Consider the following 13,026-nt stretch of genomic DNA (forward strand, 5'->3'; position numbering starts at 1 on the left):
TATGGCAGGCATGGTGTTAACCATTGAACATACCATGTATTGTTGCAACAATAGCTGGTTCCGATCCCTAAGGGACAATTTCCTATCCCACTGACACTGGGAGTGACTGTGTGACTTGCTTTGGCCAATGGAATGTGAGCGGATGTGGCATGGGTCTCTTCTAAGGAGAGGTGTTTCAAGACAGGACATACCATGCTGCATTTTCCCTTTACCACTGCAACCATTGTGAGAACCAGTCATTGGCTATTGTGTGTTGTAAAGACTTTGGTGCTGTTTGTTACTGAGCATATTCAAGCCCTTCCTAACTAATGCACTGCATCTCAGTTCACCTGCGTGGCACACGTAAAAAGAACCTACTGTTCTCCTGAGACATGGATGTGCAGAATTTAGCCAGTTGCTTGAACGCCAACAAATCCTGAACTATTGTAACTACTCTCCTACTGGCTTGAAGAAAACACGGCTTCTTTTTAAAATCTAAATGCCAATTTTATTTATTTATTTTATGTCAAATCTTACTGTGTGGGGGCTGGGGTTGTTGCTCAGTGGTAGAGTGCGGCGCTCTCTATGCATGTATGAAGCACCGGGTTCGATCCTCAGCACCACATAAAAATAAAGGTATTGTGTCCATCTACAACTGAAAAAATATTTTAAAAAAAGAAAAAAAAAAGATCTTACTGTGTGGCCTCAGGCAAAGAGCTGCCCCTCTCTGAGCCTTGGTTTCCTCATGGATAAAAGGTAGTTTTAACTACAAATGCCCACTTTAGGACCACGCACTGCCCTTTACCAACACTAACTCATCAGAATCCTCACACAACCCTGTGAGAGGGGCCACTTGAAGGATGGAGAAACTGAGGCCCAGAGAGGTTAAGAAGCGTGTCCAAAGTCACAAGACTAGAAAGTGTCGGCGCTCTTAACCGCGGGGCAGGGCCTAGGGACGGTCTACTCACCACGGGCTCCGCTCCCAGGCTCGGGCCGGCCTCCCGCCCCTCCCACCGGTGCCTACGAGCCCCGCCCCGGGGCGGCCCTGCCCACCCCGCCGCCTGGGCGGAGTCCGTGCGGGATCCGGGTGGCTGCGGGCGGCGGCGGCGGCGGCGGCGACTGCGGGGGCCCGGGTCGCGGCCGAGACCCGGCCGCAGCGAGTTCGGAGAGTTCGGAGGCGGAACCCCGCGGGCAGCGCCCCTGGCGCGAGGTGATCCCTTCCCAGGGCGCGCACCCCGCTCCTCCCCTGCGCGTCCGGCAGGTCCGGGAGCCGGGCTGGGAGGAGGGCCGGGGGCTGGGGAACAAAGGCGGGGCTGCAGGGGACGCCTCGTCTTCCCCCGCGCTCCGCGGGGCTCCTCCGGCAGCCGTAACGGGGCGCGGGCGGGGCCCAGAGCCCAGCTGGGGACTTGCGATGGGACCATATGGTGATGGGGGGAAGCAACTGCGCTCCTCTGCACCGGCTGGGGTGCCTGAAATACAGTGTAAGGGACAGATCCAGGCCCTCCGCTAGTGTCAGGCGTGAGGGAGGGTCGGCAGATGGTCAGGCAGAGGTGGGACCGGTGACCGACAGAGGCGGAGTGGGGCGGGGGCCCTAGGCTGGCAGCCCTGCCCAGCGTGCTTCTCTGCCCCTCCTCAATCTCGTTCTCCCGGAACACGGGGTGGGGCCCGGCTTGGTCCGCATTGAAAATGAACCGAAGCCTCAAAGGTGGTTGAGAAATAGCTTAACCCAGGCTCCCCGCGCCTGCGTGCCTCCCATTCATGCAGGCCTTCTTGTGCTGGGGAAACTGAGGCGTGGGGAGGGAAGGAGGGTTGCAGGTGCATCCAGGACCTGGAGGACCCGTGGCAGACTGTGGGCCCATCAGGCTCCTGGGGTCCAGTGCCTGGAGAGGAAGGAGCAAGGGAGCAGGTGGTGGTCCTGGAGGTAGGGTTTGTTATAATTATGTGGCTGGGATAACTTGGATTTGCGGACTCTCGCACCTGCCTGGGTGGATTGGGGCTGAGGCTGGGGTGAGTCAGCCTTGGCCAGAGGCAGACAGGCTCAGCCCCTTTGACAAATAGAAAATGGCAGGTCCCCACTTGGGAGTAGAGCTGGGGCTTTAAATTCCTGATGTGTCCACAGAAACCCCCCTCACCCCGGGAGTCAGGGAGACAGTTGAATTGGGTTTGGGTGGTGAGTAGAACATGCACCCTAGTGGTGGACACCTGCCAAAGTCAACACCCAGGCCCTGCAGTGGGGGGTTGTCTGTCTTGCTGGCAGGCTCCCCCCTCCCAGCTAACACCTGGGCCTCCCAGCTGCTCACTCTGGGGCAAAGTCCACACCTGCAGCTTCTGCAGACGTCCTCAGGGGCCAGAGGAGGCACCCCCCCAAGCAGTGCGGGGTGTCTGAACCCTTAGCCAGGCCTAGGGGCCTCAAGACAGGAACCCCCAAACCCACTGTAACAAAGGCTCAATTTTTTCCTTTGTGTGAAGATTAAACAGCAATGGCATTTATTGAGCACCAACTGTATGCCGGGCACTGTTTTATAACCATTGGGTGTATTAAGAGCCTCCCTCTTTGTCACAGCTGTGCCCTGGATAACAGGCCTAGTTCTACTCCCAGGCAGGGCAGAGGCAGTCTCAGTAAGCGCTAAAGGACTCAAGAAACTCATTTTAGGCTCCTGACTACCCACCCTTTCAGATAGGGCTATAACACAACCCCATTTTTCAGAAAAGGATGATGAGGTCGAGTCAGAGATGATGCCTCCGGGCTCTGGGCCTCCGACCGCAGAGCTGGGCTCCAGCCAAGCCAGGTGGATGCACCGGGGCTGTCATTGGTGTCTGATTCCCCTGTAGGACTCGCCTTTCCCACCGAGGACTCCAGGCCTTGTCCCCAGCAGGCTCCTGCCAAGATGGCATCAGCAGGAGACCCCCCAGCGGGCCCTCGGGACGCTGCAGACCAGAACTTTGACTACATGTTCAAGCTGCTGCTCATCGGCAACAGCAGCGTGGGCAAGACGTCCTTCCTGTTCCGGTATGCCGACGACTCCTTCACGCCCGCCTTCGTCAGCACCGTGGGCATCGACTTCAAGGTCAAGACTGTCTACCGCCATGACAAGAGGATCAAGCTGCAGATTTGGGTGAGCCAGGCAGCTCTGTGGGTCTGGGGCAAGGGTGACAGTCCCTTCAGCGTTGTTCATTAGAGGGTTCCTCAGGGGAGGGAGAGTGGCCCAGAGTTGGTGAGGGAGGTGGTACCTCTGGGGTGTCATTGTCAGGGTGAGGCTGGCCTGGATGGCCTGCGGGGGGGCCTGAGAGGGGAGATGGTACTCACCTGGGCCTGTTTGAAGTGCTGGCAACAGTGAGGAAGTGGTTGGGAGCCCTCTGAGGGTCCAGCCAGGGAACCCCCACTGCCTGTCTTCAGAGCCACGCCCTTGGCCCCCGAACCAGCTGTTGGTCCAGATCATCGCGGTTTCAAGTGCACCAAGGTGTCCTGTCAGGATGACACCCTCTGACCCGGGTGGCTCTTGGAAATGAGGTCAAAGGTGTTCTTAAGTCTATGAGAAGTAGATGACCCCTCAAACTGGGAACCCCTGCAGGGCAGGGCCAGCTGTGGCTGAGAATGAGTTCATGTCTCCCCCATGATTGGGACTGTGAGGAGCACTGGGCAGCGTCCCCTTCCAACAGAGTCCTGCAAGGTTTGGGTGGGGACAGGGTGGCTTCTCGCCACCTGACGCTGCTGTTTGCTTAGGACACAGCAGGCCAGGAGCGCTACCGCACGATTACCACTGCCTACTACCGCGGCGCCATGGGCTTCCTGCTCATGTATGACATTTCCAACCAGGAGTCCTTTGCTGCTGTGCAGGACTGGTGAGTGCTGCTGACCGCTGACCCCTTGACCTTTGTCCTTTCCCCGCCATCCCTAAACCCAGCTCATGGCCTGCCTCCACAGGGCCACGCAGATCAAGACCTACTCCTGGGACAATGCCCAGGTCATCCTCGTAGGGAACAAGTGTGACCTGGAGGATGAGCGTGTGGTGCCTACTGAGGACGGCCAGAGACTCGCGGATGACCTTGGTTAGTGCTCAGCCTGGGCCTCAGGCCCCGGGCCTCCCAGAACCCAACCTTCTTCCCACCCTCAGGTCCCAGATCCAACAACCACCACCAGCCCTTTGAGGATCTGCCCAGAAAAATACCCATGGGTGTGCCACATTCTCCATGTAATTTGATTTCTGGAGAAATCCATAGGAACTTCCATGCCCTGGGAACCCAGTTAATGGAGACTGGGATCCTAAAAAGGCAACTGACTTTTCCATCTCTTTTGTGTTATATCAGGCATCAAAACCCACCGTCTGCTACCTGTTTTTGTGCCATCTGTGATCTGTGAATAGTTTTAACTCTTTTTTTCCTTTCTGCTGGAGATGGAACCTAGGGCCTTGTGCATGCTAGGCAAGTGCTCTATGACTGGACTACATTCCCAGACCCAGTTTTTATATTTTTAAATAGTTGTAACAAAGAGAGAGAGAGAGCAAGAGAGACCGAGAGAGCTCAATAATATTTCGTGACATGGGAAATTTATTATTTTTAGATATCTGTAAGATTTTGTTTTAACCTTTTTTTTTTAAATAATTTTTTAAAGAGAGAGAGAGAATTTTAACATTTATTTTTTAGTTATCAGCAGACACAACATCTTTGTTTGTATGTGGTGCTGAGGATCGAACCCGGGCCGCACGCATGTCAGGCGAGCACGCTACAGCTTGAGCCACATCCCCAGCCCTGTTTTAACCTTTTAATTGACAAAATAATTATACATAATAATCGTAACACATATTGGGTATAGTGTGATAACAAGGTACGTGGATACAATGTGTAATGATTAAATCAGAATAATTATTGATTCCAACTCTTACACATTTATTTTTTTTAGGGTTTGGAGCCTTTGAACGCCAGTCATCATAAATATATACTGTGAAATATATATGAAATTCAATTGCAATGTTTTAAAAAGTATTTTTAAGTATTTATTTTTTAGTTGTAGGTGGACACAATATCTTTATTTCATTTTTATGTGGTGCTGAGGTTCAAACCCAGTGCCTCACGTGTGCTAGGCAAGCCCTCTACCACTGAACCACAACCCCAGGCCCCTTAACTTTTTTTAATATTTATTTTTTAGTTGTAGTTGGACATAATACCTTTATTTATTTTTATGTGATGCTGAGGGTCAAATCCAGGGCCTTGCACTTGTTAGGCGAGCGCTCTACCACTGAGCTATAACCCCAGCCCAAGCTGCAATGTTTATAGGGGTTGGAGATGTGGCAAGGCCCAGGGTTTAATGCCCAATACTATTCACACACACATAAAAAGAGGAAAAGGAAAGATTAAAACAAAACAAAAAAAAAAAAAACTTGCTTTTATACTTGAAGCTTCCCCAGGACATAGCCATACTCATTCACTTATGTATTTTGTAGCAGCTTGTCTTCTACAATGAATAGAGCTGTGTAATTGAGACAGAGTACATGGCCCAGTCAGCCTAAAATCTTTACTTTCTAGCCCTTTATCTTTCAGCTATAATAGTCCTCTTTCCCTTTTCATTTATTTATTTTTTTTTGGTACCAGGGATTGGACTTAGGGGCACTCAACTACTGAACCACATCCCAGACCTATTTTGCATTTTATTTAGAGACAGGGTCTCACTGAATTGCTTATTGCCTGCTTTTGCTGAGACTGGCTTTGAACTTGTAATCCTCCTGCCTTAGCCTCCGGAGCCTCTGGGATTACAGCGTGCGTCACCACGACTGATGGAATTTGTTTTTAATTCCTGGGAATCAAACCCAGGACTACACACAGATGACACCAGGCCCCTACCACTGAGCCACACCCTGAACCCTGAGCCAGTACTCAGGGACAGTTTGCTGAACAACAAAGCAGTGAATGGTGGAAGGAGGGTGTGAATGGAAGGAGGGTGTGAACTCTCCTACTCTGTGCCTCGTGACAGTCCTGCCACCACACTGTCCTCCTGGGCAAATGTGGTCTTTCTTACCCATGTGTGCCTCTGCCTCATACAATCTGCATTTTTTACATCTCAGTGTATTCACTACAGAAATTTACTAGAGAAACTAGAAACTACAGAAAGTATCAAGATAGAACTAAAATTCATTTGCAGTCACGTCACTTGAAAATCATTACTAATAGCATTTCTGCTATTTAGTTTTGTGGTCTTTTTTTTCTATAGAAATACACAAATGTTGGGATTGGGTTTGTGGGGAGCAGATATGTGCATGCCTTTTATCCTAAAAAATTGGGATCAAGTTCTGTCCTCTACTTTGTATTCTAATATTTTAACCTAATGACAGGGCGTGGGCCTCTCCCCTTGGCCCTAGTCTCCAGGTGATTTCTGCAAGCAGAAAAATAATACCTGCAAGTACTCCACTTCCTGGTGGGGCATACCCAATTTCACCATTTCCAAGCAAGTGGGGGCTCCAAGGCCCAGCCACAAAACAAAGACAGTTTCTCTGACAAATCAATATAAAAATGACAAAGAAAGCTGGGCGCAGTGACGCACCTGTAATCCTAGTGGCTCGGGCGGGAGACAGCGACAGGAAGATCGAGAGTTCAAAGCCAGCCTCAACAATGGCAAGGCGCTAAGCAACTCAGTGAGACCCTGTCTCTACATAAAATAAAAAATAGGGTAGGGTTGCTCAGTGGTCAAGTGCCTCTGAGTTCAATTCCTGGTACCCCCCCCAAAAAGGGGGGCTGGAATGGATCTCAGTGGTAGAGCTCCCCTGGGTTCAATCCCCAGTACCACCAGAAAAAAAAATAGTGTGTTTGCTGGGGGTTAGATGTACGGGTTTATACAGGCTGAACTTTACCACTGAGCTGCACCCCCTGACCCCCTCATTTTTTATATAGTGCATCTTGACACAGGGATTGAGTCCTCTCACCTGTGCTATGTGTAATGTGATGGTAGGAACATTTTAATTTTTGGCCCACCATGACTAGTGGCAGTTGGGGATACATTGGAGGACCATTCAGGAACAGGTGCATGCAGGCATACCCTACAATGACCTTCAAGACTTGCAGAGTTTTCAGGTTGATGGGTCACTTTTTTTTTTTTTTTGTACCTGGGGTTGAATTCAGGGGCCTCAACCACTGAGCCACATCCCCAGCCCTATTTTGTATTTTATTTAGAGGCAGGGTCTCACTGAGTTGCTTAGCGCCTCACCATTGCTGAGGCTGACTTCAAACTCGAGATCCTCCTGCCTCAGCCTCCTGAGCTGCTGGGATTACAGGCTTGTGCCACTGTGCCTGGCTTTTGTTTGTTTGTTTTGAGAACAGGTTGCACTGTGTTGCCCAGGCTGGTCTTGAATTCCTAGGCACAAAGAATTCTCCCACCTCATCCTCCAAGTAGCTCGGACTGCATACATACCACTGTGCTCAGTGTTGGTGAGGTACTTTTTGCAGTTGGGCACGTCCCCAGAGCATGTATGCTACCCTACTCCTTTGGGAAGACAAACTTTTGTTTCTTTCTTTCTTTCTTTTGTTTGTGGGAATTGAACGTAGGGCCTCACCCATGCTAGGCAAGTTCTCAATCACTGAGCTACATCCCCAGCCTTTTTAATTTTATTTTGAGACAGAGAGGTGCTAAGTTGCCCAGTGTGGACTTGAACTTGAAATCCTGTTTTAGCCTCCCAAGTGGCTGGGATTACAGGTGCACTCCATTGCATCCAGCTCTTGGCTCCATTTTCAAATAAATATGTGGCTTGGCAGGCCTCTTCGGGCAGCAGAAATTGGGTTGAAGCTGAGCTGTAGCCACCTGTGGACACCCCATGGCTACTGGACATTATTGTCTGGACTGTTGCAGCCACTGCCTTATGACAAAGAGATTCTTAGGATTGTCCAGTTCAGGGCTGCTGCTGCAGAGTTTTATTATCATTACCAGTAGCAGCAGCAGCAGTAGCAACATCGTTTTTCTCGTTTTACAAACGATCAAACATAGTGTCAGAGAGGCTAAGACACTCAGCCAAGGTCCCACAGCAGAATAAAGGGCAGAACTGGGCTTAGAACCCAGGCATGCGGGATGCCCCAGCCCAGTCCTGCTCCTGGGAGTCTCACGGGTGTCTCCACCTTATATCCATCCAGGTTTCGAGTTCTTTGAGGCCAGTGCCAAGGAGAACATCAACGTGAAGCAGGTCTTCGAGCGCCTGGTGGATGTCATCTGTGAGAAGATGAACGAGTCCCTGGAACCCAGCTCCAGCCCAGGCAGCAATGGCAAAGGCCCAACCCTGGGGGACACCCCAGCTCCCCAGCCCAGCAGCTGCAGCTGTTAGGGATGGCTCTTGACCCCCTCCTGCCCCCTCCTGCCTCTGCAGGGACTGTGACTGAGGCACGAGCCACAAGGGCTGTCTCCAAGCTCAGGGCACCCCCATCCCTGCATGGCTCAGTCCCTTTCCATGTCACCATGGTTAGGCAGCCCCTGTCAGAGGCCGCACACCCCAGGGGCTCAGCTCCACATTTCAGGCAGGGGCTTGGGGACATTGCCATGCACTTGTTTGCTGCTTTCCCAGACATTTTAACAGGGGGCTGTGGGCAGCATGTCCCGCATGCCTGGGGTGGGGGGCATCCACAGTGCCTTCGACCTTGGACCCTTGCCCCTGTGCCACCCTGTGCTGGCATTGCCTGGTGCTTACAGGCTGGAGGAAGATGTCTTGTGGCGTGGGTTCTCCAAGTTAATCCTGGGAGTTGTTGGGGGAGACCCTCTTTCTCAGGTCCCCCAGCTTGGCTTTGAGCCTATCCCATGAGTCTTCTAGATGCCAAGGTTCCAAGATGGGGCAGCGATTTGGCCCCTATACACTTCTCCCTCTGGCTTGCAGACCGTCTCCTGGTGAAAACAGTGTGAAGGCCCACAGAAGAGACAGTGGGTCAGACCCCCACCCCCGAGGGACTCTTAAAGTGCTTTCTGAGCTTCCCTGGGACCCATGTCACTCTTGACCCAGTCACTGTCTTGACTGATCCACTTCATCTCTGATCCTGAATTGAATTCTAGAACATTCTAGCTACATTGGGTAGGGCCAAGAATTGCCCAACTCTTAACATTCCTGCTTTGGGGCTTTCTGCCAGGAATTAACCTCAGAGCAGGAAACTGGGCCCTCCCTCTGGGGCCCCATCCGCCTGGTTGTATTTTCAGCAAGATCTTTCCAAATCTTACATCCTGCTAGAAAAGGAAATTGGGCAACGATCCCACAGCCTGCACTTGCCGGTGACTTCCTGATGTCAGGTTTGGGCTTCTCCAACTTTTGAAGACCCAGTGTCTTGTTCCCAAGCCATGTCCTCAGGGTCCCAGTGACATGACATTTGTGCCAGTGAAGGAGTCCTGGATAGAGGGTGCTTTGGGGTCAGGAAGGAGAATTGGGAAGTTGGGTTGCACCAGCTTGTCATTGCCTCCACTTGTGGACACAGCTGGGGACTGGCAGGTCCTCATGTTGGTGGGGGGATGTGCTGTGATCAGTGTCAGGGAGCCCACAAAGCCAGGACCCCTCCTTGGAGGGTGGATGTCAATTGAGGATCTATCTTGACCCTGGAGCCCAGAGGCTCTTGCTGCCCACTGGGGTCCAAGCTTGCCTGGCATGGCACCCCTCACTGCTCCAAACCCCCACTGACCGCAGCCCGTACCAACACTGTGAGGAAGCCTAAGTGGATTCTTGGGGTCCCCATCACCCTGATTCCATGTCAAGGCTGTGTCCACTGCCCAAGCCCATGCAGCCAGAATGATTTCCTGCAGTTTTAATAAGCTCTACCTCCGCCCTGGGTATATGTGTGGGAAAACCTGGTTCAAGTTCAAATTAAATGACCAAATAGAAATGGACAAATCTTACCAACCCACAAAGGAGGGTATCTGAATGTTTGAGGTGGGAGTCCACTTTTTCTCGCTGCTTGAATACCAAAGTCAAAGCATCTCAGAAAGCTCTGAAGATGCTACAGGCTCATCAGGATTTTGTTGGCCAATCCATTCTTCTTAAGCTGCTGCCCCAAAATGATGGACCAGTGGACCATTGGTCGAGGACCAAGTTTCTCATCACCCATGTGATAAAGCAGCTGTGGCCGCATCTTGAACTTGACCTGAAGTTTTCTGTTTACGTTTGATTTTTCAAAAGTTCAGTTTCAAGTAGCAAACGGAGAGGGCTGCCTCGGGGTTCTCTCAAAACTCGGGGAATAATGTAGGAAACATTTTTTGGTTTCTCCTAAAACTGGGACAGATTTTAAGTTTTATTATAGCAGGGAGGTTTAGCTCCAAATGATCACAAGGGAACTGAAACCAATGTCCTCTTGGTCACTGAGTGGGAAAGAGGTCTGTTGAGTTTATAAACAGAAATTAAACCAAAGGCCGTGGGAAAACCACTTCTGAGCTCCAGAGGACTGAGGACAGAAGAGCTACCCACCAGTGCCTTGCTATTTCCTATTAGTAGTGTGTCTTTCCACGGGCAGTTTCAGTTGGAGGTTCTATTTTTCTTTTCCTTTTGCTTCTCCAGGGATCACCTTCTTGCATATTCCTTAACTCCTCCGCCTAGACTCATACAGGGTGAAACTTGATCTCAGTATTAAAGCGATAATTCTGCTACCGGCTCCTCCCTGACAGTTCTGATACACTACTGAATGAACTCTTGGCAGGTCATTTGTATCCTGAATGTGGTTCTGTGTAAGTGATTCCTTGGTGTCCAACTTGGAAATATATGCACTTTTCTCCACATGAAATAAAGTAGTTATGCCTGAATGCATTTGTGCTTTTGCTTCTATTAGTAAAATGCAACTTCCAGGAAAGGGTGGACAGTCAGTTGAAGTTCGTTGGTGATGCAGCAGAGCCCTCAGCAGGCCTGGGGCTGCCTCTTGTGATGCCCTATAACCAACAATTTGGTTCTAGAAAGTTCCACCTTGTGGAAAGCAGGAAGGGTGATATTTCTCCACTTAATCCTACTAAGTCTGTCCTTCCCACAGTAGCCACAGGTGACTCTGAACATTTGAGTTAGAGTATGTCCATCCTCTGCTCAGAACTATCCATGGCTCCTACCTTATTTGGGGAAAATGCCAAAGCCCTCCCCCTGTGATCCACAAGGCCCTGCATGATCTGACTCATGACTCCACTTACCTCCCCGTAGTTGCCCCCATAGCAGCCATGTTGGCCTATTTGTTTTTATTCAAATATACTGGGCCCATACCTCAGGGCCTTTGCACTGGCTCTTCTGTCTTCCTGGTCCACTCTCATCCTAGATCATCTTACATGATTCCCCTCCTCTCCTCCTTTAGTTCTTTGTAGAAGTCCTACCTTCTCATTGACACCCCTGTTTAGTCCTACAGCCTCTCTCCAGTGTCTCCCCCCACTTTCTCCTTGAACTTAACACCTTGATCATGCTAAGTGCATGCTCTACCACTGAGCTCCATCCTTAGTCCCTCCCCGGTATTTCTGATGTCCCTTCCTCTGTACTTGATATCCCTCCAGAACCCCTAAAACCTAAACTACTATACGATTTACTAGTTTAAGTGTCAGTGTCTCCCTCACAGCTCAATTTTGTCCTTTTCCCTGCCACGTTTCACTCTGTTTCTGACTGTGATAAAATAAAAAATAAATATTTGATCTTTGTCTCCACTGGTTCCTACAAACGCTTCTAAAACCCTTAGAATCTTTGGAGAGAGAAGAGTATCTTTTGCACACCAAGGAAGCGACTGGTGTGACGTGGGGGGGAGGGTAGGAAGCTGCAGGGTGGGGCTAGGTTTTGAGAAAGACCAAGGCAGAATTAAGGGGTTATTCGTGGTCCCACCCTTCAGCTCCCAGCTCACCTTGGGGCAGGGGGCAGAGAAGCTGGAAGTTGAGTTGATCACCAATGGCCAACACAAACCCCTAAAGGATGGGGTCCCGAGGGTTTGGGGTTAGTGAACACACAGAGATGCTGAGACAGGGAGCTCAGCACACCACCCACCGCATCCCCCATTCGGTCTGATCCTTCACCACTGGCCAGTAAAGGAAGGTAAAGCACCTGGTCACTTACTTAGGGGACCAGTGAGTCATTGTAGCAAATTATTGACCTTGAAAGAGGGAAGATCGCAGAAACCCTCAGGCTTTATAGCCATGTGGTAACCATGTGGGTAACCAGGGTTGGGTGAGTCCCCCAGAATACATGTGTAAGAAACTTAATCCAAAGTCATATGTTAGTGGTACTGGGAGGATTTGGGGTGGTCATGAGGATTAGATAAGGTCCCCTGAGAGTAGGGACACCCATAACGACATTGTGGCTTTATTAAATGAGGAAGAAGCCCTGAACTAGCACGAGTACTGCGTCTCACCTTGTGATGTCCTGCATCACTTTAGAACTCCACACCAGAGTGCCCGTCTGCAGGGAGGACTCACTAGATGTGGCACTGGATATATATAGATATAGATATAGATATAGATATAGATATATATTTTTTTTCTACCAGGGATTGAACCCAGGGGCACTTTGCCACTAAGCCACATCCCCAGCTCCCACTCCCCTTTTTAATTTTTTTTTCAGTTGTAGATGGACACAATATCTTTATTTATTTATTTTTATGTGGTGCTGAGGATCAAACCCAGGGCCTCACATGTGCTAGACAAGCATTCTACCACTGAGCCACAACCCCAGCCCCTCCCAGCCCTCTTTTACATATTTTATTTACAGACAGGGTCTCATTGAGTTGCTTAGGGCCTCACTAAGTTGCTGAGGCTGGCTTTGAACTCGCAATCCTCCTGCCTCAGCCTCCCAAGCGGTTGGGATTACAGGCGTGCACTGTGCCCAGCTTATTTCTTTATTTTTTAAATTTTGAAATAGGGTCTCGCTGAGTTGCTGAGGGTCTTGCAAAGTTGCTGAGGCTGGCCTTGATCCTCCTGCCTCAGCCTCCTGAGTGGCTGGGATTACAGGCATGTGCCACCCTGCCTGGCTCCCAATAAACTTTTCTTTTGTATATAAAACTCCGTCTGTGATATTGTTACAACAGTGACAACAAAAATGGAAAAGGACACAAGGGAATTCAAGCGAGGGCAGTTTTGTGGGACTGAGCCCTTAA

General features: G+C 50.4%; 1 protein-coding gene across 3 annotated transcripts; it reads left to right on the forward strand.

The window, feature by feature from the left end:
* The first annotated feature begins 1,076 nt into the window (after positions 1 to 1,076).
* On the forward strand, positions 1,077 to 10,720 carry Rab3d (RAB3D, member RAS oncogene family). 3 transcript variants are annotated; one of them, XM_027955046.2, is made up of 5 exons: positions 1,077 to 1,240; positions 2,812 to 3,095; positions 3,704 to 3,822; positions 3,905 to 4,029; positions 8,092 to 10,720. In XM_027955046.2, exons 2-5 carry the CDS (start codon positions 2,868 to 2,870, stop codon positions 8,277 to 8,279), a joined length of 660 nt encoding a protein of 219 aa, XP_027810847.1. In that variant the 5' UTR covers positions 1,077 to 1,240; positions 2,812 to 2,867; the 3' UTR covers positions 8,280 to 10,720. The 3 variants fall into 3 exon arrangements, with proteins under 3 accessions (XP_027810847.1, XP_027810845.1, XP_027810846.1); XM_027955044.2 differs by having other exon boundaries at positions 1,176 to 1,240; positions 2,687 to 3,095; XM_027955045.3 differs by lacking the exon at positions 1,077 to 1,240 and adding an exon at positions 1,306 to 1,900.
* The last annotated feature ends 2,306 nt before the right edge of the window (positions 10,721 to 13,026 follow it).

The sequence above is a fragment of the Marmota flaviventris genome, chromosome 1 (assembly GCF_047511675.1).
Source record: "Marmota flaviventris isolate mMarFla1 chromosome 1, mMarFla1.hap1, whole genome shotgun sequence".
Lineage (NCBI taxonomy): Eukaryota > Metazoa > Chordata > Mammalia > Rodentia > Sciuridae > Marmota > Marmota flaviventris.

Excerpts from the sequence above, each read along its gene's own strand:
- Rab3d (XM_027955046.2), top strand. The coding sequence starts at position 2,868 with ATGGCATCAGCAGGAGACCCCCCAGCGGGCCCTCGGGACGCTGCAGAC. Across the intron at positions 3,096-3,703 it reads GGATCAAGCTGCAGATTTGG|GACACAGCAGGCCAGGAGCG; the intron begins GTGAGCCAGGCA and ends CTGTTTGCTTAG. Across the intron at positions 4,030-8,091 it reads GAGACTCGCGGATGACCTTG|GTTTCGAGTTCTTTGAGGCC; the intron begins GTTAGTGCTCAG and ends ATATCCATCCAG.